The 26,836-nt window shown below is 46.4% G+C and overlaps 1 protein-coding gene across 1 annotated transcript in view; it reads left to right on the top strand.

The window, feature by feature from the left end:
- Window positions 1-26,836, top strand: part of UBN2 (ubinuclein 2) — a 655,942-nt gene that overhangs the window by 455,852 nt on the left and 173,254 nt on the right. Inside the window, exons 13-14 of the mRNA XM_082266188.1 lie at window positions 1,986-2,028; window positions 25,201-26,790. Of these exons, the coding sequence (XP_082122314.1) occupies window positions 1,986-2,028; window positions 25,201-26,790 (1,633 nt within the window). The remainder of the gene's footprint in view (window positions 1-1,985; window positions 2,029-25,200; window positions 26,791-26,836) is intronic.

Here is a 26,836-nt window from a genome sequence, read left to right as displayed (position 1 = left end):
AAAAAGAAAAAAAAAAAATTGTTGAAAGAGGAAAAAAAAAAAAAAGAAAAAAAAAAAAGCGGCCCTTTAAACCGGTTGCTAGGCAACGTCTTTTGACGTAGCTCCGGTCCTCCAAGACCATAGAGTTGAGTGAGGGCCATCTTGCCCTCACTCGACTTCCTGTCTCTGAGGATCCGGGACCGGATAGTTTTCCCCGCTGCCAGCGGGTCCGGTAAGCTGGGAAAACGTCTGGGACGCGGCAGGAGGGCGGGGGGCACCTCTTCCCCTGCACCGTAAGGGTAATTCCGCGGCGAATCCGCCACTGGGACCACCCTTATCTGAAAGCCGACCGCCCGCCGTTTCAAAAAATACCGGGGTTATGGGGGCTATCTGCTGCCATAACCCCAGTATTTAGCTTTTAATGGCCGACGCATATAGTCGTTAGGCGATCAGTAAGTGATTGCATGTATATGGCAAACAGGTGACGATGACTGATGGGGTGACAGGTGACGATGACTGATGGGGTGACAGGTGACAATGACTGATGGGGTGACAGGTGACGGTGACTGATGGGGTGACAGGTGACGGTGATTGATGAGGTGACGAGTGACGATGATTGATGGGGTGACAGATGACAATCACTGACGGGGTGACGTGACGATGATTGATGGGGTGTCAAGTGACGATCACTGATGGGGTGTCAAGTGACGATGATTGATAGGGTGACAGATGACGATGACTGATGGGGTGACAGGTGACGATGACTGATGGGGTGACAGGTGACGGTGATTGATGGGGTGACAGGTGACGGGAGATGGTCACTGATGGGTGACAGATGACGGGCGATGGTGCACGGTGGTACTGATGGCAGTCTCTGGTGACCGGTGAACTTTAGGCTACATTCACATGTGAGCGTAGCGATCGCGGGCAGAATCACTGCGATTCTGCCCGTGATCCAGAAATCATTGCAAATGGCGGGACGCCTGTGCGTTGCCCGTGATTTGCAATAGCACCCCAAACGCTGTGCGATGTTGCTGCGATTTCCGTCTGCTGAATCGAGGTAACATCACGCAAACAACGCATGACGCCCCAAAGAAGCTCTTGTACCTTTTTTGGGCGTCATGCGTTGTTTGCGCGATGTTACCGCAATTCGGCAGGCGGAAATGGCAGCAACATCGCACAGCGTGCTATTGCAAAAAACGGGCAACGCACAGGCGTCCCGCAATTTGCAATGATTTCCGGATCGCGGGCAGAATCGCGGTGACTCTGCCCGCGATCGCTACGCTCACATGTGAACGTAGCCTTATGGGTGTCAATTTCTGGGCACTGATGAGGTGACTGTTGGGTGACAGGTGACATTGGGGGGGGGCTGAGGACTGTGTGGGGACCTTTATTTGTGTGATTTTAGTGTGATTTTTACTTTTACAGGTGTACAGAGCAGTAACTCACTATTTCTAGCTCTGCTCCCCTCATACTGGAAACTGTATGAGGGGAGAAGAGCTAGTAACAGTGAGTTACTGCTCTTTGTTTACATTTTGTGATCGGCTGTGAATGGATTCACAGCCGATCACTTAGTAAACAGTCACTGTCAGTGACTGTTTACTACCGCCGGTGACAGCTGTGTTCCTACGGAACACAGTGCCACCGACATGACCGCGCTGCGCCCTCCCGATCGCGCATGCGCGGTCTTCTGCCGGCATCTACTGTTGTGATCGGCTATGTCATTGCAACATAGCCGATCACGTGGGAAACAGCCATGCCTATTGGCTGTTTCCCCCCTGCCGGTGACCGGCTGTGTCCCGGGACACGCCGACATCGGCAGTGCACGGCGGCGCGCCCGCGATCGCGCGCCTGCCCTGCATTTCCTGCGGACGTCATATGACGTCCGCCCAGGATAATAGCCGCACCGTCCCGCCGTCATATGACGGCGGGCGGGCGGTAAGTGGTTAATAGATTGAACAGTTATTGGTAACCTTTTTTCATTGCTTTTTGTGATTCTTTTTCAGAGCGAAGAAAAAGGTCATTGTGGCCCCAAAACCCAAGGTTAAGGTAATCTGCATTTATTTTCTTGCAGATAATCTGCTTTTATATTATATGAGAAATGCAAGTCCCTATAATTCTTTCAGTATTATACATTTCTCCAATCATCTTTGAGGACAGCACATGATAGCAAGAGCTCTGCCAAACTAAAGCGGGAAACACAATCCATAAAAAGAGCATAGTCATCTTTTTACCTCAGTTTTGTGTTTCTAGCCCAACAGGAAGATCAAATCTTTTTTACTTTACCTTAGGTCTTTGTGCTAGTTTGAAGGGTCTCCCAGTAAATGCTCTTGCATGTTTGAAGGGACATTTGACCTTGAGGAGTTGTATATCTGAGCTTTTCCTGATCTGGATTAACTTCTCTTAATAACCTAATAGTGGGACCTATCCATGTGGGCACAGAGCTTGCTAAGCCTTCCCTTACTCGCATTTGATCAGATTCTGAGTCCTCACCTGTATTGCCCTTGTAGGTGTGGGGTAGTAAGGGAGCCTTCAGTGGTCAGCTGAGCTCCTGATGTATGCTGCTAAGCAGTGACTCAGTTAGGCATGTACAGACATAAATTCATGCCAGCCTGAGCTATGCTGCTCAGAAACTGTGAAAGCCAACAGCCAGTTATACAGCGGATATTAAAAGTCTACACTTCCCTGTTAAAATGTCAGGTTTCTGTGTAAAAAAAGAGACAAAGATAAATATTTTCAGAACTTCTTCCACCTTTAATGTGACCTATAAACTGTACAACTCAGTTGGAAAACAAACTGAAATCTTTTAGGTGGAGGGAAGTAAAAATAAAAACTAAAATAATGTGGTTGAATAAGTGTGAAGAAAAACTGGATTTTTGTCTTACCGTAAAATCCTTTTCTCTGAGGTTCACTGACAGACACAGCACCCGTCCCTCTGTTGGATTGAGTTATGTGTTCTTCTGACACTGCTTGTTACAAACTGAAGTCCTAAAGCAGAAAGTGATGGTATACCCTTTGGGACTGCCTCAGGGGTGTAACCAAAAAGGTTTCCGCCTAATCCTACTCCTGAAGAGAGAGCAGCAAAAGCCCAATGGTCTGAAGACTTGTACCTGTGTCCATCAGTGAACCTCAGCGAAAAGGATTTTACGGTAAGACAAAAATCCAGTTTTCCTAGTAGGCTCCCTGTATTTCCATTACCCAGTCATAGTATTTGAGTCCCCACCGCTTCTGGAGCTCGTCTGAGGTCTCGGGCTTTTGTAGTTGCGCTGGATGTCGCTCAGGGGATTCTGTTGCATCAGAGCTCAGTCAGCAAGCTTCCATGTGTCTTGGCTTCCGGCCACGCCCCCCTTATATACTTTTTTTTTTTTTTTTAACACGTGCGCTTTATATGATGTTTATTGCACTATTGATTTAGCACAAAATTGTTCACACTAATTTTGTATTGTATTTATTTTATTGAGTATTATTAACCAAGAAGGGACAGCACACTCACACATTTATTGAAGTTTTTCTAATAAAATTGTTACATGGTAGGACTCAGAAAAACAAGGGCTGCTGTGTTAATGCTGTTAAAACTGTATCATGCATGCCATTTTTGGTTTTGGCCATAATTGCATTTTAAGCTATTACAAAATCCTATTGCATTGTTTTCTCAGACTCTACAGTCCTTCTAAAAGAAAGTAGGTTTATATATAAAACTCAACCCAGGTTTAAAGAGCATAGAAAATAATAATTACTTCTGTGGATTGACACAACCAGATTGCCTTAGGCCAGCCATACACAGTTTGAATCTCGGCCAATTCCTGCTGATTCGAACCATGTATGACCAGCCTAATGGGTAGGCTGGATATACCAATTCGATCGATCTATCAACTTGGGTACAACCAGCCTGCCCAGTTCTCTTTCGATTATCGCTAGCAGCTACTATAGCCACTAGCAATAATCACTGTTTTTTCCCGGTGGGGACGGCTTTCTTTGCCCATCCCGCCAACCTGTCAACACCTGTGGTTGCGGGAAAGAAATTTGAACCATGTATGGCCAGCCTTACTCTCTAGTCAACACTAAGCTTTGGGGAAATAGGTCCTGCAAGCAGTAGCCCCACCCTAAGAGGTTATTTTTCACTTAGCCTTTTGTTGTCCTGGAAGATAATCAGGGAAAACAAAGTTAAGCTGGCCATGGATGAATCAAAATTGGTCAGGGACTGTTTTACACAAGTCAGTCTATCGATCGACTTGTTTTCAACTAGCCTGTTGGGTTTTTACTAATTGATCAGTGTCACTGGCTCCAGCAACATTGATCATTGTTTTTTTTTTTTTCCAGAAAAAAATGTTATTAACCACTTCCATACTGGGCCTATTCTGTCACTCCTCTCCTACATGTAAAAATCATTTTCTTGCTAGAAAATTACTCGGAACCACCAAACATTATATATTTTATGTTTTTTTTTTTTTTTTTTTAAGCAGAGACCCTAGGGAATAAAACGGTGTTCGTAGCAACTTTGTCACACAGTATTTGTGCAGTAATTGTTAAAATGGGTTTTTTTTTTTTTTTTTTTTAAACGGTTTCATGAATTAAGAAAATAAAACACGAAGGTTACCCTTTTATTTTTGAAAATTGTGAGAGATTCTAAATGGATACCTAACATGTCATACTCTAAAATTGCACACACTCCTGGAATGGCGCCAAACTTCGATACTTAAAAATCTAAAAAAAAATTATTTAAAAATGTTTACAGGTTACCGGTTTAGACTTAGAGGAGATCTTGGGCTAGAATTATTGCTCTCGCTCTAACGTTCGCCACGATTCCTTCACGTGTCATTTGAATGCAGTTTACATATGCAGACTCGACATATGTATGAGTACACTTCTGCGTGCAAGCACACGGAGACGGGGGAGCTTTATAATTTAGAAGTACCCACATCTCTCCCCTCTAGGCTAGAAAGTCTGAGATCAAAAAAAAAACTATCTCACGCATTCCAGCCGAATACACGGCAGTGTTTACAACTGTCGGGGCCTGACGTGACGTCATAATGTTGCGCCCGGCCTTGGAGAGTCATAGGGATGACTGGGGACCATCCGATCCTTGGTCAGCTCTATGGTAAACTTCTGCCGCCGGCAGAATCATTCTCCGGCTCGCTGTCGCGTCCGGCCCCGGCAGGCATCATTCAGATTTAACCACTTACACTCCAGGACGTCATAGGACATCTACCTAAGGAGAAGTGGTTACATTTTTCAATAAAGGTACAAAAGCAAAGGTTTGTAGGTACAACACATTACATAGATGTTCAGCAGAGAACAATGTTTAAGTAACCTCCTCACTGTCAGAGAATACATCCACTAGTTGAACAGAAAATAAAATGAATCCTATATGGTTAGTTATAGTTTACCTAGCTACTCAGTTTCCAGCAATTTTCCAGGACAGCCTACTTTTGCTCTATATTCTGTGTTGCTATTTTATTCTGTTAATTAACTTTGGCTCCTGCCTAATATTGAGGCGGCTATGCTCTCGCTATTGATTGTGGATTATGTCCAGGGCGAGATACGAGCAAATTCTGCGATTTATGCATTTCAGCAACAATGAAATCTGTCATCCTTGGGGAGACCCTGAAAATTCGGCCCCTCATAGACCACTTCAATCATCGGTTTGCAGCCTTGTTTATGCCCAAACAAGTTGTCTGCGTTGAGGAGTCCCTGATTAAGTTTACTAGCCGCTCTGCTATGAAACAGTACCTCCCCAGCAAGCGTGCCAAGTATGGGGTCAAGCTGTTCAACCTCTGTGACAGGGCCACAGGCCATACTGTTAGTTTACGGGTCTATGAGGGAAAATATAGCACTGTGGAGCCCCCCAACTGCCCAGACTACATAGGGAGCAGCGGCAAGATAGTTTGGGACTTGGTGTCACCCTTATCCGGAAACGGGTACCATTTGTACGTGGACAACTTCTACACAAGCGTGCCACTATTTAGTCATCTTCTTGAATTACAAATTGGCGCATATGGCACCATGCGACCTAATCGCCGTGGCTTCCCCCAGCGGCTTGTAAATTCCCGTCTGTCGGGGGGAGAGAGCCTGCTTGAAAATGGACAAATTGCTTGCAGTGAAGTGGAGGGATACACGGGATGTTTTCGTTCTGTCCTCCCTTCACGCAGACACGACGATCCAAATTCCTACGGCAACTGGCGTTATGGAGAAACCCCTCTGTGTCCACGACTAGAACCTTAACGACCAGCTTTTGGCGCCGTATTTAGTTGCCTGTAAAGCCAGATGCTGGTACAAAAAAGTGTCTGTTTAATTATTCCAATTGGCTATGCTGAACGCCTTTGTCCTATACAGGGCATCAGGACAAACTGGATCCTTCCGAGAATTCCAGGAAGCGATCATCAGTGCCTACCTGTACCCAGGAGGTATGCCTGCCCAACTTCCCCTTCCAGATGCAGTGAGCCGGCTGCATGAGACACATTTTCCACATGTCCTCCCGCGTACCCCTAACCAAAGACACCCCCAAAGATGTCGTGTCTGTAGCAGGCGCGGATTTAGGTGTGACACCCGCTATTATTGTCCCAGATGTCCTGACCAACCTGGTCTCTGCATCGGGGAATGTTTTGAGCGCTACCATACACTAGTAGAGTATTAGTGTAGCGTACAGCACGACATAGTGTAGGGCACACAAACACAGGGTCTCAAAAGATGTTCGATGGCTATCGACATTTTGAGAGACCCAAGCTGGAAAATCGCAGTTCACAGAAAAAAAGTGTTATAAAAAATCCAAAACAGTTGTCGTGTCAGTCATTTTTTTATGTTCTACTCTTCCTACTGTACTTTTACTGTACTTGGTTTTTCATTCTTTTGTTAACCTATTTCTCTTGCAGGTACTCGTCGGCTGCCACATTGATTTTATATATTCTGACACACAGTGTTTGCGCACAGCATATATGGATACCTCTGATGGCAGTAGCTGTGGTAGGCTGATTTCACCACTGCAGTTAAAATACCTTTACAGTAGGTATACGTGGAATATTGTCATGTATACCCACCATTAAATTCAGTGGGTGGCTCTTTGGGCGGTTAATGGTGTGTAATACTACACAATATTCCTGTGGTGATTTCTGTTAGGTTCTCTCTTTTTTCATTCAGCCCACAGGCTGCATGAAAAAAAAAAAAAAACCTACACTTTATGCCAAACAAGGACCAGCAATGTACTGGTACGTTGCTGGACTTTGAGTGGTTATACCAGGATGATGCCTGCAGATTTAGGCATCACCTTGGTATCGTTTTTTTTTTTTTACAGCCAGCAGTCGGCTTACATGTAAAAGCAATCCTAGCAGATAATTGGCTGCTAGACTGCTTTTACCCCTCCCCCCCCCCCCCCCCACGCCACCTTCCGTGTTTTTCTCGGGCTCTCCTGTCCCACCAGTTAACCCGAGAGTGCAGCCGGTGGTTCAATTATCTAACCATAGAGCTGATTGGAGATGAGAATGGCTCCAATCATCTCTATGGCCTAAGAACCTGGAAGCTACGAGCATTTCATGACTTCTGTTTCGTCAAAAATAAACAGCGCTATTGGGAAATTGGGAAAGTATTTTATCACACAAATTTTGGTGTGGTTAGATGCGTTAAGGTCAGAAGAGAGATCTAGAGTCTAAAAGACCCCATTTTTTTAAAAAAATAGTTCCTGTCACTACAGATTGCTATCATAGGGGATATTTAAATTCACTGTGATAACAATAAAAATGATTAAAAAAAAAAACACTTCCGGTTCCGGCGCCCATGTAGCAGGCAGCGCGGAACAGCGGCTCCGGACATCGCATCTGAATATCCAGCATCCATAGCCCATCCGAGCCATCCGACCCCCCGGACACCACCCGATATCCCTAAGGACGTGGTAGGCATGGACAAATTTGTTTTACACGGCCCCCCATCGGCCGCTCCGCCGATCAGGCCTCCCGGGACGGACCAGGCCTCAAGCGCCATAGACATGGCGGACGCGGCCCAGCCGGCTCCTTCTTCCCCTCACACTTCTGCTTCCTCACCTATCCCCGAGGCCCAGGTCGCTTCCCTTGCCCAGGCGGTGGCGGCGCTTCTGTCCCGACCATAACAGCCACGGTGGACAAGGCCATATCCACGGGGATGGCTCAGCTCCGGCGGGAGCTGGGGGAACACTCCCATAGATTATCAGAGCTGGAGCACAGACTCTCAGACATTGAGGAGGAGGTGCAAGGCTCCTTCTCGTTAGACCAGCAGGCTAGACAAACCCAGCGATACATCCTTGAGAAGCTGGACGATTTGGAAAATCGATCCAGAAGGAATAACCTGAGGGTGATTGGTCTGCCTGAATCCTTCCAATTAGACTCCCTCACAGACATCTGCATGGCTCGCATCCCTACAGCTCTGGGGACCATCTCCCCCTGCACTGTGGAAAGGGCACACAGGATCGGCCCCCCCTCTAATGAAAGGAGATCACCACGTCCCATCATAGTCAGATACCTAAACTATGCTGACAGACAACAAATTCTGAAGTCGTTCCGCAATTCCAAGGGTCTGCAAATTGATGGCCACAAGCTGCTCATCTTTGCTGACTATTCACAAGAAGTCTCAAAACGCAGGAAAGCGTTCCAGCCGATTTGTCAAGCTTTGTATGCCAAATCAATTAAGTTTGCATTAACTTATCCTGCGACGCTCCGCATAACGGATTCCACTGGGGAAATCAAGTCCTTTACCTATCCAGAGGAAGCCACCCATTACCTCCAATCCGCTTTGCATATCACACTTGAATCCTCCTCCGGTCAACACCCCCAACGTTCTCCAGGAACCCGGGCTCAAAGAAGTCCACCGAGGAACTCGGCCAAGAAACAAAGGCTCTCAGACCACAGGTCCAGATCTCGCACCCGCTGACCGGATCTATGATGAGTATCTTCACATCATGCTTAGGCATAGCCTGTCTGTGGGCTCACTCACCGCTCGTTCCCTCGGTTACGGTGGTTTTGTACCACCTGAAAAGTTAGTTATATAAGTTTGACTATGTTCACCGCATGCTTCTGATGTTTTCACTATTTTATTTTCTCTCATGGTTGAAGGGGCAAGGCTATTCTCAGGTGCTCCCCTAGAGTTACTTTTGAGAATGACTTTCTTATCATCAGAGCACAGTCTCACCGGAATCTGCTTCCTGCCCGTTTACACCCGCTAACATTACTTTATGGTTCTCCTGGGGGTTACGGTTTACGGTCCTATCCCTGTCCAGGGCTCCAAGCATGATACTCCGGTAACACTGTTCCTCACGATGATCTCTGCTGCATGTGGAAAAAAGCGAAGCACGGGCTTCCTGTCTTGTGTCCCTCGGGACAACTGTGTTTGGGCTCTGCTAGGGCCCCCCTGACCCTCCTCCCTTGCCAATCCTTATGTCTCCCTTCCCCTCCTCTTTTTTTTTTCTGTCTCATGGAATATGCAGTGTGGAGTCATGTTGTTGTAACCATGTTTCTTTTTAGGTGTTTTTATCCTCGTTCTAGTCGTATCCAGTCCCGGTCCCTCATATGACGTTGGTAACATGGAATGTTAAGGGCCTCAGGTCCCCCCATAAACGCATGGCCGTTCTTCGGCATCTCAGACGCCTGAAGGCGGACGTGGCGGTCCTACAAGAATCACACTTGCGTGAAGAAGATTTTTATCGCATGAAAAAATTATGGGTGGGTCAAGTCTTTGGTTCCCCTGCAGTCAAAGGTAAGGGCGGAGTTATTATTCTGATACACAAACGCAATCCTAGTGTCCTCATCTCCTCCCACTACGACGAGCATGGGCGTGTCGCTGTACTCCAGCTACGAACACTCCAACAGACATGGGCATTGGTGGGTATATATGCCCCCAATTCCCCCTCTAAATCCTTTTTTCAGTCTCTCACACCGATTCTCGCACCCTACCTCCACCTTCCACTGCTGATGGTGGGGGACTTCAACCAGTGTATGGACCCTCACGAGGACAGGGCAGGAAACTCTGTTCCTCCCCGTACCTCTGCGACCCCCCATCCCACCCCTCTGTCCTCTTTTGCCACTAGCTTTTCCCTCACATATACGTGGAGATTGTCCCATCCGATAGACAGGGAGTTTTCATTTTTCTCACACCCCCACAACATGCTGACCCGATTAGATTATGTGTTCGCAAACGATTCCATGCTACCCTATACATCTCACTCCCACATTCACGATATAGTGATATCGGATCATGCCCCAGCATCGGTCACGATCTCCTTCACGCCTTCTGCCCCTGGCAAGAAGTCGTGGAGGTTCCCTTCCTATCTTGCAAAAGATAAGGACATTAGTACCATTTTGCACGACACGTGGCAGGATTTTCTGACCCATAACTCTACACTGGATTGTTCCCCGACCCTCCTTTGGGAGACTGGTAAGGCCGTTTTGAGGGGACGGGTTCTCTCCTATGCCACGGCCTACAAGAAGAGGATAAATGCAGCCTATCAGGCGGCCAGTTCGTGTCTGCGGCAGGCGCAGACTGAACTTAACCGGTCCAATACCCCTCTCAACAGGGAACACTGGAAAGAAGCTAAGCTTCAATTTGAACGGTGGGCCGAGGCGCAGGAGAGCCTCCACTCCTCGTTCCGCAACTGGCAGTTTCACAGGTATGGGAACAAGCGGGGGAAACTTTTAGCCTCCCTCTGTAAGCCTCCACACACTCAGACACACATTCCCGCTCTCAGGGACCCTCAAGGCACGGTAGTGGACTCCCCAGATGCAATAGTCAAGGTTCTGGAGCAATTCTACAGCACGCTTTATAGTCCCGATCCTATAGATGAGGATGCGGCCTCTGAATTTCTTACTTCAGCTCAACTACCTAAGGTCTCGGATCATCACCTAGAGTCCCTAAACGCCCCTTTCACGGTAGAGGAGGTCCTAGCCTCCATTAAAGCACTGCCCCCTGGGAAGTCCCCCGGTCCGGATGGCTACACCTCCGACTTTTATAAGCTTATGGCCCCCTCCATAGCTCCCACCCTTTGCGCGGCCTTTAATCATATTTGGCAGGGGCACCCCTATCTTCCCACGGGCTTCCAGGCCCATATCAAATTGATCCCCAAAAAAGGAAAGGACCCTTTGGACCCTGGCTCATTCCGCCCCATCTCCCTTCTAAACCTAGATTCCAAACTGCTCTCTAAAATGGTAGCAAACCGATTGGCCTCCTTCCTCCCTACCATCATTCATCCAGCCCAGTCAGGCTTTACACAAGGACGTTCGGCAACTTCGAATATTCGGAAGGTTCTGGTTGTTCTGGAAATGGCAAGAGCTGACCCTAGCTTGGATTCTGCCATTATCACCCTTGATGCCGAAAAGGCATTCGATAATGTCAGTTTTCGTTGGCTGGAGTTGGTCCTGAGAAAATTCGGCTTTACCGGCCCTTTCCTCCACCTGATCCAAGCAATGTATGCTTCCCCCTCTGCCCAGATTGTGGCCGCAGGACTCTCCTCCCAGCCCTTCCGCTTATTCAAAGGAACCAGACAAGGTTGCCCCCTATCCCCCTTACTCTTTAATTTGGCACTAGAACCCCTCTCCAGGATTCTCACCTCCCACACACAGTTGCGGGGAATCCGGGTGGGAGACTTGGAGCTCCGATCTGCACTCTTTGCGGACGATGTCCTTGTTTTCACTTCGGACCCCCCCTACGACCTCCCTATTATTCAATCCATATTTGAGTCCTTTCGCCACTGCTCTGGCCTACGTATACATTTTTCAAAGAGTGAAATTTTACCTCTGAATACGACTAGGACCCCCCATTGGGCCTCTTCTTCTCCACTTAAATTGGCCAAGACCCATATCACCTATCTGGGAATTAAAATAGGTCCCCACCCTTCCTCCATTTACAGGCTCAATTTATCTCCCACTATCGATAGGTTGGTTGCCGACCTTTCCAACTGGAAATCCCTCCCCATATCCTTCTTTGGACGATGCCACTTCTTTCGCATGTCAGGTTTCCCTAAATTGTTGTACCCTCTACAAACCATCTCGCTCCTTCTACAACACAAAGATATTCAAAGGCTGCAAAAGGCCCTTACCTCCTTTCTGTGGAATGGCCGCCGTTCTAGGATAGCGCTCAACAAACTATTTCTCGCGAAACGGGAGGGAGGGATAGGGCTTCCAAACATTAGGTTATACAACCTGGCCAGCCTGTTACGGGGATGCCTGGACTGGATACGACAAGAATCTAAATATACTAACTATGATTTGGAACAACAAATGGTGGCTCCTTACGATTTGACCTCTCTGCTGCACTGTGCTCATAGGGATCTACCATCTCATCTTAGAGCCAACTTGTTGCTTAAGGATACTATTGCGGCGTGGAGGGCAGTTCGTAAGCAGCTACACGTCCCTATGAACATTTCCCAGTTCCTGCCCATTCAGGGACACCCCTTGTTTCCCCAAGCCCATCATCAACGCCTCTGCTCTACCTGGTCTTCAAGGGGGTTGACCAAACTCTCCCAATTATATGACCATATCTCCGGAACCCCCCTCTCTCTTACGGACCTCTCTAACCTCTATGGAGTCCTCCCTCAACACCACTTGTTTGTACAGCAATGTCTCAGTTTTATGAACTCTCTCTGCCCCTCCAAATTTTTGAGGTTCAAAGCATCTCAACTGGACACCTGGATTCTTTCACAGAAACATACAATTTCACACCTATATCATCCACTCAATGCGGACAGTCTCTGCTCAATTGCTTTGCAAATTGCATCGCCTTGGAACAAGGCACTGAACTCACCTCTTGCTCAACAATGTGCATTACAAGGCTATCTCTACACGTGTCGTCATATCCAAAATGAGTTCTGGAGGGAACAACAATTTAAAATCTTACACAGAGCCTATCTCCCCCATCTCCGTGCCTCACCGGATCACCTACGCCACTACTGTACGTTGTGTAAGTCTCTTCACCCTACTCTACTTCACAAGTTTTGGGAATGTCCCTCTATATCTACCTTCTGGGATAAACTGATTCTCTTTGTCTCCCGCCTGGTGAACTGTATTCTCCCTAAGGATGTCTATGCTTTGCTCTTTGGCCACTTGGACATACAACTCAGTACTATACCTTCCCACCGCAGGGCCTCCCTGCTACACTTTAAACCCTGGCTCTCCACTTGTTACATGATTGCTCGCAGAGCCATATGAAAACACTGGATTGACGCCTCTCCACCCACTCTCGCGGAAATTAGAGCACATCTTCTTGCACTTTGGAAACTGGAACATCTGGACGCGTCTATGTGCTCTCACCGGCACTCTTCCAAACTTCTGAAAAAGTGGGATGGACTCAGACCAGACTCTGGCCTCTTTCCAACGCCCCCTGCCACGGGGGATCTGCATACTCAGCTATCGTATTCGCTGCTCACTACCTAGCCCTTACACATTCCGATTGAAATGTCTGGTTGATACTTTTGACTGGGAACTACACACTACTCTGATGTTACCTTATTTCATGTATGTATTTTCCTAGTTTTGACAGCGACATGACTCCATATAATGCTTTAACATGTGTTGCTACATCCTTCTTTTCATATTCCATACTCCTGGTCCTTTCAAGCACTTCTACCCCCCCACCCTCCCCACCTCTCTTACCCTTGTCTACCCCCCCCCCCCCCCCACCCTTACTTGTGGTTGCATGCCTGGCCCTATGGGGTCGGCACTTGTACACTGTGGTACTATTTGTTCTAGAAAAGAAATGTTTGAGACTTGTTCCTCACCTAGTTATGTTTCTCAGGTGCTAGATTTCCTCTATCATTTTTGATTTGTTGCACTGTATATTGCACTATCGTATTTCTGTACTGCCTTTGACAAGTTTCAATAAAATATTGTTAAAAAAAAAAAAAAAAAAATGAAAGGTGTCAAAATAACAAAAAAGCAAAATAAATAAATGAAAAAAAAAATCAAGTCCCCCGTGCTTGCAAACCACAATTGCAGCATGCATGTGAGGTATCGCCGCAAACGCCAGGTCAAGGGCAGTAATTATTGCAGTAGACCTCCTCTGTAAGTCTAAAGTGGTAACCTGTAAAGACTTTTAAAGGCTTTTAAAAATGTACGTAGCTTGTTGCCGCTGCACAGGCGTGCGCAATTTTTAAAGCATGTCATGTTTGGTATCTATGTACTCGGCATAAGATCATCTTTTAAATTTTACCAAACAATTTGGAATTATATAGTGTATTTGTGCAATAAATTAAAAAATGTATTTTTTTCGCAGAAATTGCGTTTGGAAAATCTGTGTGCAAATACCGTGTGACGAAAAAATTTGCAACATCCACCATTTTGTTCTATAGGGCCTCTGCTTTAAAGAAATATATAATGTTTGGGGGTTCAAAGTAATTTTCTAGTAAAAAAAAATATATTTTTTCATGTAAACAAAAAGTCACAGAAAAGGCTTGGTTTTCAAGTGGTTAGAAGAGTGGGTGATGTGTGGCTAAGATTGAGCATAAAATGCCGGGACAGTTCAAACACCCCCCAAATGACCCCTTTTTGAAAAGTAGACACCCAAAGCTATTTGCTGAGAGGCATATTGAGTCCATGGAGTATTTTATATTTTGCCCTAAGTTTCGGGAAGGTGACAATTTTTTTTTTTTTTTGTTTTTTTTTTTTTACAGAAAGTTGTCAGTAAATGATATAATGCTCACACATGCCATGTGTATATGTGAAATGACACCCCAAAAATACATTCTGCTGCTTCTCCTGAGTACAGGGATACCCCATGTGTGAGACTTTTTGGCAGTCTAGCCGCGTACAGGACCCCGAAATCCAATCCGCACCTTCTGGCTTTCTAAGGGCATAAATTGTTGATCTCACTCCTTACTACCCATCACACTTTTGAAGGCCATGAAATGCCAAGATGGCACAACCCCCCCCCCCCCCCCCCAAATGACCCCATTTTGCAAAGTAGACACTCCAATCTATTTGCTGAGAGGCATGGTGAGTATTTTGTAGCTCTCATTTTTTTTTGGGAAAATGAAGAAAAAACAGGAAAATGCATTTTCTCTTACGTCCTCTGACAGTCGCCGTCCCTCATTCAGTCTTCATCAATGGGTATTGACCTCTTATCCATAGTAGCAAGCTAGGCATAAGACTTGTTAGAAACAAAGCAATTTACATAGACACACCTGTAGGGGGCTGTCCCACTGGTCCAATACCCCCCTGCTATCAGCATTCCCAACTCAGTTTGTCTTCTGCCTAGTTAGGAGTAAGACCAGGACGCTCTATGGGGGGTTATTGGGGTCCCTAACCTCGGTGGCACTATTGTGGCAATGCTGGGTACAGACATGTGTAGGCGACCCGCAGCGGTGAAAGGCTGCGGGACCGCCATTTTGGGTGTGGGCGGCTGCTTTGGCTTCACTGTGGGCACTTTAGCAGCCATTTTCCTTGCTAGTGTATCGCGCCCTTCGGGCGCCATCTTGTGTGTGGCGTCTGGCTTTTATACAGGGGTTCGGCGGCCATTTTCCTGGAGCCTCCCATTGTTTTCTATGGGCAACCATTTTCCCTTAGTCTGCAGCCTCTAGCGGTGTGACATCACTTCCTTTTCTCAAACAGAGGGATCGTCAGCAGCGTGGTAACACTTCTGGGGGTCTGTTCTTGCTGTTTTTTTAGGGAATATCTCTTGGCTATCAGTTCTATTCATGCCTGAAGGGGTTTTCAGTCTAGTCCCCAATGCGGTGCATTGCGGTGGGATCGCCGATATTGCGATTTAAAGGGCCAGCGCCATAAAAGTTTTTATGGAGTCCCAGGACAGCAAATTCCCCCCAGCATTGGTGGATGATTCAGATACGTCTGAATCATCTGCGATTACTGCTGCACTTAGCGAACAATGGTGGACCAGATTATCCAGGCTGTCCTACATCTGTGTGACGCGGCCTTGGATGAGGCCCCTTTAGCCGCGCGACTGTCTGGTGTCGCGGTGCTTACCCGTCTCTTGGTATGGCTGAAGAGCTGGTCGACCGACCAGACTTCCAGGAAGACGGTGTCTGACATCCCTTATGCAGGGACTCGCCTTTTTGGGGACTCCCTGGATGAATTGGTCGAAGGGGTCACTGGAGGCAAGAGCACTCTGCCTCAGAATCCCAAGGGTAAGTTTTTCCGCGGTAAGCGGGGCCCTTCCTTTAAACCAAATCAGGGGTCCTTTCGTGCCTTCAAAGCACAGGACAAGGGGAAACCCTTCAAAGGCCATGCTGGCCAGAGGAAGCCTTGGGCGGGCAAGTCAAAAGCCGGCCAAGCTGGTGTGGCGGCCCAATCCGCCTCGACCTGAAGGGACGCCCTCACCCGTTCCAGGGGTGGGGGGGGGGCGTCTGCGCGGTTTTCTAGAACCTTGGCTGCTCCGGATTCCGGACAGGTGGGTTCAGGAAATCATTCGATCAGGTTACAAGATCGAATTTCTTTCGCGGCCAGCGGACAGGTTCTTTCCCTCAAATCTTCATTTGACTCCACATCCTTTGCAAGATCTTCATCGGGCGGTTCAGGATCTTCTCACCCAGGGGGTAATCGTCCCGGTGCCACATTGGGACAGATTTCAGGGGTTTTACTCCAATCTGTGCACTGTGCCCAGAAAGGAGGGCAAGGTACGCTTGATTCTAGACTTGAAAGCTCTGAACCGCTTTGTGCGGGTTCAAAAGTTCTGCATGGAATCCCTCTGTTCAGTGGTAGCCTCCCTGAGTCCGGGAGATTTCCTGGCTTCCATCGACCTCAAGGATGCGTATTTGCGCATCCCCAAATTTGAGAGGTACCTCCGATTCGCAATCGCGGAGGAACACTATCAGTTTGTGGCGTTTAACTTTCGGTCTCGCTTCGACTCCAAGGGTTTTTACCAAAGTGCTGGCTCCTGTTCTGGCCCTGTTATGGGCACAGGGGATTGCAATCTTGGGATATCTGGACGATCTCCTGTTAAGATCGAGTGCCAGCCCGAGTCTGTTACGCGATCTGCCGACTACCGTTCAGACGCTCCAGGAGTTCAGATGGACATCAACGTTCAGAAGTCGACCTTGTCCCCTTCTTTTCACCTCCCCTACTTGGGAATGGTCCTGGACTCTGCCCAAGCAAAAGTCTTTTCGCCGGAGGATAAGCTCCGGACTCTAGAGGACGAGGTCAGGTCCCTCAGGGACAACGACTCCTCATCGCTCAGGACCTGCATGCGGTCTCTGGGGTTGATGGTATCGGCCTTCGAGGCAATACCATTTGCACAATTCCACACGCGATCTCTTCAAGCGGAGATCCTGGCCAGATGGGACAGGCATCCTCAATCGTTGGAAAGGAGGATATCTTTGAGCCACCAAGTTGGAGAGGATCTTCTCTGGTGGCTCCAGTCTCCGGCTCTGACAGAGGAGAAATCTTTCCGCCCGTTGTTGTGGACGGTGATCACCACGGATGCCAGCCTTGTCGGACTAGGGTGGCGTTCTGGGCATTCTGTCTGCCCAGGGCACTTGGTCGGAGGAGGAATCCTCCCTGCCGATAAATGTCTTTGAACTACGAGCGATCAGACTGTGCTTGCTCCGTTGTTCGGATCAGCTTCGGGGCCGCCCTGTGCGGGTGCAGACGGACAAGCCACTGCGGGGGCTTACATCAATCACCAAGGGGGCACCAGGAGTGCCCGGGCGGCCCAGGAAGTGACCAAGATTCTGTCTTGGGCCGAGGCTCATGTCCCGGCGATTTCAGCAGTTCACATTCCGGGTGTGGAGAATTGGCAGGCCGATTATCTGAGCCGCCAGACCCTGGACCAGGGAGAATGGTCCCTACACCCGGAGGTGTTTCAGATGCTGTGCGCGCGATGGGGATCCCCTGATGTGGATCTGTTTGCATCCCGGCTAAACGACAAGGTAGGAAGGTTTGTGGCGAGAACACGTGATCCTTTGGCAGACGCCTCGGATGCGCTGGTGGTGCCTTGGAATCAGCATCGCCTGATTTATGCCTCCCCCCATTCAGTTGTTGTCCAGGTTCCTTCGCAAGTTGGTCTCGGAACCGAAGTTGGTGATTCTGGTGGCCCCGGACTGGCCACGCCGGTCTTGGTACGCGGACATCGGGCAACTGGTCGTCGAGCCTCCTTGGCGGCTCCTGTTGCAGGATGATCTGCTGTCCCAGGGGCCGATCTTCCACCCTTCTTTACGGTCGCTGGCTTTAACGGCGTGGCTGTTGAAAGCCAGGTCCTGAGAGATAGAGGTCTCTCGTCGGTGGTCATTCCTACCCTGCTTAAGGCTAGGAAGGCCTTGTCTGTTAAAACCTATTACCGTACCTGGAAGGCTTATTTTGCCTGGTGTGAGTCCAGGGGCATCCATCCTCGCTCCTTTCGCTGGCGAGGGTGCTGGCCTTCCTGCAAACTGGTGTGGACCAGCGTCTTGCGCTGACCACGATTAAGGGTCAGTTGTCTGCACTGGCAATCCTTTTCCAACGCCCCTTGGCGTCAAACTCTTAGATACTCACCTTTATTCAGGGTGTGCGTCACTTGGCTCCTTCTAGGAGAGCGCCTTTAACTCCTTGGGACTTGAATTTGGTCCTGTCCGTTTTGCAACGACCTTCCTTTGAGAACATCAGGGAGATTCCTCTGCCTATGCTGTCCCGAAAGGTTACCTTTCTGGTGGCGATCACATCTGCCCGCAGAGTGTCGGAGTTGGCGGCTCTGTCCTGCCGCTCCCCTTACCTAGTGGTTCATAGGGATAAGGTGGTCTTGCGACCGAACCAATCTTTCCTTCCTAAGGTGGTTTCAGATTGTCACCTTAACGAGGATATTGTCTTGCCTTCGCTATGTGCGAATCCTAAACATCCTAAGTAGTTTGCCTTGCATTCCTTGAATGTAGTCCGGGCGATCAGGGTGTACCTGTCGTCTACTGAATCCTTTAGGAAGTCGGATTCTCTCTTCGTCCTTCCCGAGGGCCCTCGGAAGGGTATGGCTGCGTCTGCGGCAACCATTTCAAAATGGATCAGACAGACGATTGTGCAGGCCTATTCAATTAGGGAACGGGTTCCGCCCTACCCTGTCAAGGTGCACTCTACCAGGGTGGTGAGTGCGTCCTGGGCTTTCCGACATCAGGCTTCGGCGGCCCAGGTGTGCAAGGCAGCGACTTGGTCGTCCGTGCACACCTTTTCCAAATTCTACAAACTTGATGTTTTTGGCATCAGCAGATGCCTCCTTTGGCCGCAGTGCCTTGATGGGGACATGGCGTTGCCTGTCCCTGTCTGTTGAGGTTGTGTTCCCCTTTATTCATTTACCTTCCTGGGTTGTTTGCTCCGGTTGAGCTTTTCTGTTACCCAGAGTTTCTACCTTTCTGCTCAGATAAGGTTCCTTTCTCTGACCTGGGTGCGGCGTTGCCTTTGTGACGGTTGCGCTTCCCACCCCTCATGTCTACACTGCTTTGGGACATCCCATTGGTGGAGACTGAATGAGGGGCAGCGACTGTCAGAGGACATAAGAGAAAACTGAATTTTTGTAAAATCTTACAGTAAAATTCCTTTCTCAGAGTCCTCTGACAGTCGCCGCCCCAGCCCCTCTAAGTGAGGTTCTTTTGGACTTTAACTGCTTGCTACCAAACTGAGTCTGGAATTTTGATAGCAGGGAGGTATTGGACCAGTGGGACAGCCCCCTACAGGTGTGTCTATGTAAATTGCTTTGTTTCTAACAAGTCTTATGCCTAGCTTGCTCCTATGGATAAGAGGTCAATACCCATTGGTGAAGACTGAATTAGGGGTGGCGACTGTCAGGACTCAGAGAAAAGAATTTTACGGTAAGATTTTACAAAAATTCAATTTTTTTTCCTCTTTTTTTTTTTCAATTTCCAAAACTTGGTGACAAAAAGTGGGATCTGCAAAACCCTCAACATGCCTCTCTGCAAATAGCTTAGGGTGTCTTCTTTCAGAAAAGGGTTCATTTGGGGGGGGGGGGGGGGATTGTGCTGTCTTGGCATTTCATGGCCTCCGAAACTGTGATAGGTAGTCAGGAGTGAAGTCAACAATTTACGCCCTTGGAAAGCCTGAAAGTGGGGATTGGTTTTCGGGGTCCTGTACTCGGCTAGACTGCAAAAAAGTCTCACACATGGGGTATCCCTGTACTCAGAAGAAGCAGCAGAATGTATTTTGGTGTGTCATTTCACATATACCCATGGCATGTGTGAGCAATATATCATTTAGTGACAACTTTGTGTAAAAAAAGAAAAAAAAAAAAATATATATATATATATATATATAATATATTTTTTTTTATGGCAAAATATAAAATATTCCATGGACTCAACATGCCACTCAGCAAATAGTCTACTTTCCAAAATGGGGTCATTTGGGGGGGGGGGGGGGGTTGGGCTATCTTGGAATTTTAGGGCCTCTGAAACTGTGATGGGTAGTGAGGAGTAAAATCAAAAATTTACGCCATTCGAAAGCCTGAAGATGGTGATTGATTTTCGGGGTCCCGTACACAGCTGGGCTCCCAAAAAGTCTCACACATGTGGTATCCCCATACTCAGGAGAAGCAGCAGAATGTATTTTGGGGTGTCATTCCACATATACCCATGTCATGTGTGAGAAATTTATCATTTAGTGACAACTTTGTGTTAAAAAAAAATTGTAGTTTTCCCAAAACTTGTGGCAAAATATAAAATATTCCATGGACTCGCCATGCCTCTCAGCAAACCGCTTGGGGTGTCTACTTTCCAAAATGGGGTCATTTGGGGGGGGGGGGTTTAGTGATATCTTGACATTTCAGGGCCTCCTTAACCGTTCTAGGTAGTGAGAAAATGCAATGAAAAATGTACGCCCTTTGAAATTCTGATGGTGGGGATTGGTTTTCGGGGTCCCGTACACAGCTAGGCTCCCAAAAAGTCTCACATATGTGGTATCCCTGTACTCAGGAGAAGCAGCAGAATGTATTTTGGGGTGTAATTACACATATACCCATGGCATGTGTGAGCAATATATCATTTCAATGACAACTTTGTGGTTTTTTTTTTGTCATTTTTCAAACACCTGTGACAAAAAAATAAGAAATATTCAATGAGCTCAACATGCCTCTCAGGACATTCCTTAGGATGTCTACTTTCCAAAAAGTGGTAGTTTGGGGGGGTTTTGTACCGCCCTGCCATTTTAGCACTTCATGAAATGAGATAGGCAGTCAGAAATTAAAGCTGCATAAATTTCAGTATTTACACCATAGTTTGTAGACGCTATAACTTTTGCGCAAACCAATAAAAATACGCTCATTCAAATTTTTTTTGTCAAAGACCTGTAGCTAAATACATTTTGGCCAAAATATGACATAAATTGAGTATATTGGATATTTTTTAAAAGACAAAGTTGAAAATGTCATTTTTTTTTCCTCAAAATTTTCGCTCTTTTTATATTAATATCGCAAAAAATAAAAAGCTCAGAAGTGATCAAATACCACCAAAAGAAAGCTGTTTGTGGGAAAAAAGGACGTAAATTTAGTTTGGGTACAGCATTGCATGACCGCGCAATTGTCAGTTAAAGTTGAAAAAAGGGGTCTGGTCAGGAAGGGGGTAAAATCTTCCGGGGCTGAAGTGGTTAAGGACTGGAATAGTACCACTGGGTTGGCGTAGGGCCAATGTGGTGCCTATATTTAAAAAGGGATCAAAGTCTTTGCCAAGTAACTATAGACCTGTTAATTTAACTTTTTGAGGGGGAAAGATACTGGAGAGTTTAATAAAAGCCCACATACAGTGCCTTGCGAAAATATTCGGCCCCCTTGAACTTTTCGACCTTTTGCCACATTTCAGGCTTCAAACATGAAAAATAAAATTGTAATTTTTTGTGAAGAATCAACAAGTGGGACACAATCATGAAGTGGAATGAAATTTATTGGATATTTCAAACTTTTTTAGCAAATAAAAAACTGAAAAACTGCAAAATTATTCAGCCCCCTTAAATTAATACTTTGTAGCGCCACCTTTTGCTGCGATTACAGCTGTAAGTCGCTTGGGGTATGTCTCTATCAGTTTTGCACATCGAGAGACTGAAATTTTTGCCCATTCCTCCTTGCAAAACAGCTCGAGCTCAGTGAGGTTGGATGGAGAGCGTTTGTGAACAGCAGTTTTCAGTTCTTTTCACAGATTCTTGATTGGATTCAGGTCTGGACTTTGACTTGGCCATTCTAACACATGGATATGTTTATTTGTGAACCATTCCATTGTAGATTTTGCTTTATGTTTTGGATCATTGTCTTGTTGGAAGACAAATCTCCGTCCCAGTCTCAGGTCTTTTGCAGACTCCATCAGGTTTTCTTCCAGAATGGTCCTGCATTTGGCTCCATCCATCTTCCCATCAATTTTAACCATCTTCCCTGTCCCTGCTGAAGAAAAGCAGGCCCAAACCATGATGCTGCCACCACCATGTTTGACAGTGGGGATGGTGTGTTCAGGGTGATGAGCTGTGTTGCTTTTACGCCAAACAGAACGTTTTGCATTGTTGCCAAAAAGTTTGATTTTGGTTTCATCTGACCTGAGCACCTTCTTCCACATGTTTGGTGTGTCCCCCAGGTGGCTTGTGGCAAACTTTAAACACGACTTTTTATGGATATCTTTAAGAAATGGCTTTCTTATTGCCACTCTTCCATAAAGGCCAGATTTGTGCAGCATATGACTGATTGTTGTCCTATGGACAGAGTCTCCCACCTCAGCTGTAGATCTCTGCAGTTCATCCAGAGTGATCATGGGTCTCTTGGCTGCATCTCTGATCAGTCTTCTCCTTGTATGAGCTGAAAGTTTAGAGGGACGGCCAGGTCTTCGTAGATTTGCAGTGGTCTGATACTCCTTCCATTTCAATATTATCGCTTGCACAGTGCTCCTTGGGATGTTTAAAGCTTGGGAAATCTTTTTGTATCCAAATCCAGCTTTAAACTTCTCCACAACAGTATCTCGGACCTGCCTGGTGTGTTCCTTGTTCTTCATGATGCTCTCTGCGCTTTAAATGGACCTCTGAGACTATCACAGTGCAGGTGCATTTATACGGAGAATTGATTACACACAGGTGGATTCTATTTATCATCATTAGTCATTTAGGTCAACATTGGATCATTCAGAGATCCTCACTGAACTTCTGGAGAGAGTTTGCTGCACTGAAAGTAAATGGGCTGAATAATTTTGCACGCCCAGTTTTTCAGTTTTTTATTTGTTAACAAAGTTTGAAATATCCAATAAATTTCGTTCCACTTCATGATTGTGCCCCACTTGTTGATTCTTCACAAAAAATTACAGTTTTATATCTTTGTTTGAAGCCTGAAATGTGGCAAAAGGTCGCAAAGTTCAAGAGGGCCGAATACTTTCGCAAGGCACTGTAGATGAGTTCTTGCTGGAAAAATATTTTAAGCAACAGACAGCATGGATTCATGAAAGACAGAAGTTATCAAACCTGATTTCATGTAAAACCTTGGACAGAGGGGTGGCTGTAGATGCAGTATACTTGGATTTTGCAAAAGCGTTTAACTCCGTTCCCCACACACGGCTAATGTGTAAGGTAAAGTCTTTAGGCTTGGAAAGATCAGTTTGTAAATTGATAGAAAATTGGCTAAAATATAGAATGCAGAGAGTAGTGGTTAATGATTCTTACTCTGAATGGTCTAAGGTTATCATTGGTGGGACCCTTACTTTTTAATGTCTTTAGAAATTATATAGGGTCTGGGATTAAAAGTACCATTTCAGTCTTTGCAGATGACACCAAGCTTTCCAGTGGAATAAATTCCTTACAGGATGTCTCCAACTTACAAGCCGACCTCAATGCACTGTTTCATTGGGCAACTATGTGGCAAATGAGGTTTAATGTTGATAAATGTAAAGTTATGCACTTGGAGGCTAAGAATATGCATGCATCATACATACTAGGGGGAGTAGAACTGGAGGAATTAATAGCGGAGAAGGATCTGGGAGACCTGGTAGATCATAGGTTTAATAGCATGCAATGCCAAGCTGTGGTTTCCAAAGCAAGCAAAGTCCTTTCTTGTATTAACAGAGGCATGGAATCCAGAGAGAGTGATATAATTTTGCCCCTGTACAAATCATTAGTAAGACCTCATCTGGAATATGCAGTTCAGTTTTGGGCACCAGTTCTCAAAAAGGATATCGGGGAACTGGAGAAAGAGCAGAGAAGGGCAACCAAACTGATAGTAGGCATGGAGGAGCTCAGCTATGAGGAAAGATTAGAGGAACTTAATTTATTCTCTTGAGAAGAGGAGATTAAGGCTCCATGTACACGGGACGCTAAAAAAAAAAAAAACCCCTGGAAATGCTGGAATTTTTAGGACGTTTAAAACGTCCGTTGTGTCGCGTTTGCATCTGCGTTTAGCGGGCGTTTGCGTTTAAAACCGTTCCTAGAGGTAAAAAAAATCATTCCCCTTTAAAATGGAAAAACGCGAGCGATAAACGCGGGTCATCGCGTTCGGTCGCGTTTTTGCGTTTGAAACGCCGGGAAACACACGGTCGAACGCAAATAATTGCTTTCCAAAAAACATCCCTGAACTCAACTGCCTGCAAATGACTGTAAACGACCCTGTGTACATAGATAGATAAGATAACATAGAGGTTGGTTCAGGGGCTTCTGAAAAACACGCCCAACTGCTCCTAAACGGCCGTTTACAAGTTGCAGTGTACATGGACCCTAAGGGGGGATATGATCAACCTGTATAAATACATAAGGGGTCCATAAAGTGAACTTGGTGTTGTTATTCACTTTAGGGTGAACACAGAGGACAAGGGTGCACTCTTTACATCTAGAGGAAAAGAGATTTTCGTCTCCAAATATGGAAAGGTTTCTTCACCGTAAGAGCTGTGAAAATGTGGAATAGTCTCCCTCCAGAAGTGATTCTGGTCTCCTCACTAGATTGCTTTAAAAAAAGCCTGGATTCTTTCCTAGGTGTACATAATATAAATGGATGCTAATATTTATAGGTAATGTTGATCCAGAGAATATCCGATTGCCTCTCGGGGGATCAGGAAGGATATTTTCCCCTGCTGTAGCATATTGGATCATGCTTTCCTGGGGTTTTTGCCTTCCTCTGGATCAACTGCAGGTATAGGATTGTGCATATGAGATTGTATGGTTGTTTTCGTCTGTTTTTTATTGCTTGAGCCGGATGGACTTGTGTCTTTTTTCAACCTGACTATGTAATCAGCGTGTGCTGTCTGGAAATGATTCCTGGAATTTTAATTATTAGGTAACTAATTTTGTTTTCATATCTGTTTTCTTATTAAAAGTCCTTTCTCTTTTCTGTCTTTATATCAAGGAATCAAGTCCTAAAAAGGAGCAGAAGACTTTGGCACCATCGCTTGCTGTTGCTCGCACACCTGTGAATGCAATTCTGCATACTGGTGTTCCCAACAAGTCTAATTTTACATCTTCCGAGACTATCTGTCTGGACGACTCACTAGATGAAAGTCTTTCCTTTAAAACGCCTTCATTAGACTCAATCTCAGAAGCTTTAGCGGTGCTTAACAATGGAACTACTGCAGCATCTAGTTCTCACACAGAAACGCCCACCTCCCGCCCTCGGGTTGCCTTGAGAGAGGAAAAACTAGCTTCTATTATGAGCAAGTTACCATTGAGTGGTCCTAAAAAGACTGATCCTCCTCAGCATACCTCCAGCCTAATCGCAGGCCAGTCAGCCCCTTTACCAAAGAAACACCAGGATCTTGCTCCAACCCATTCAGCAGTAGTGTCTGGGCTTATTGCAGGCTCTTCAATTCACAATCCCAAAGTGTCATTGGAACCTTTGCCTGCTAAGCTGCTTCAACAAGGAATGCAGCGGTCTTTGCAATCGGAGGTATCCTCATCTTCTGCACCTACTAAGGCGAAGGCTTCATCTGCTTCCCAGGCCAAATCAACTGGCTCTTCCACCTCTGCTCCCTTGTCCTCAACTGCAATATCTTTAATATCTTCATCACATACTCATGTTTCTTCCTCCTCTTCCCTAGTACAAAACTCTTCTTCCTTGCAAACTGTTAAGGTCCAGCCATCCCTTCAACAAAACTATGTTACACCTTTGCAAGCTACTATTAGCAAATCCCATACTAACCCTGTTGTGCGTTTGACTAGCAGCCCCCAGATATCTTCCACATCAACAGTCATCAAAACTCCTGAAAAAACAGTTGGCTACCGACCTCCATCATCACCATCAGCAAGTAGCAGTCAACATACGCCAGTATCACGAAGTGCTACTGCCTCTTCTACCTCTACTAACGTTATGGCAAAAAATGCACAAGGCACAAATCCTGCATTTAAGTCTCCTTATAGCATGGCCCCTTCACCCAAACTTATTACTTCTAGTTCTTCCAGTTCAGGTAATCCCATCTCTCCGAATGCTACACATCATAAGGTGTCAAGTGGTATTATCATTGCACGTCCTTCTCCTACAGTCAGCCCTATACCATCTGGAAGGGGCTCAGCAGGTATTTCAGGACTGAAAAACTCTTCTATATCTCCAAAAATCCCCAGTTCCTCACCCAAATTAGTCGCAACTACAATTAGGCAACAGAGTCCTTCCCAAAATATGCCTGCTTCATCTCCTGTCCATTCTCCAATCCCTTCTCCAGTCCCTTCTCCAAAAATTTCTAGTCCAGTTTTGCAAAGTCAGTCGCCAAAACAATCTAATTCATCTCCTAAGCCAGTTAACCCTACCCAACCTGGACATAAGACCACAGTTCTGAGCTCTGCAATGAATGTTCCTATCAGCAGAGCCAGTCAAAATGCCACTGTTACAAATAGAACTCTTCTTTCTGGAGCAGCAGGGAGCGGAGCTGTAGGTGCTACAAAACAGTCAATACCCCACAGACAGCCACCTGCCTCAGGGTCTCCAGTTGCAGCTGCTACTGTGCAGGTAAGTCTGTATTTAAACATATTTATTTTGTGACAAAATAAGGAGT

This window comes from Pelophylax lessonae (assembly GCF_965119305.1).
Source record: "Pelophylax lessonae genome assembly, chromosome: 8".
Classification (NCBI taxonomy): domain Eukaryota; kingdom Metazoa; phylum Chordata; class Amphibia; order Anura; family Ranidae; genus Pelophylax; species Pelophylax lessonae.
This window is presented reverse-complemented; position numbering and strand designations above follow the sequence as displayed.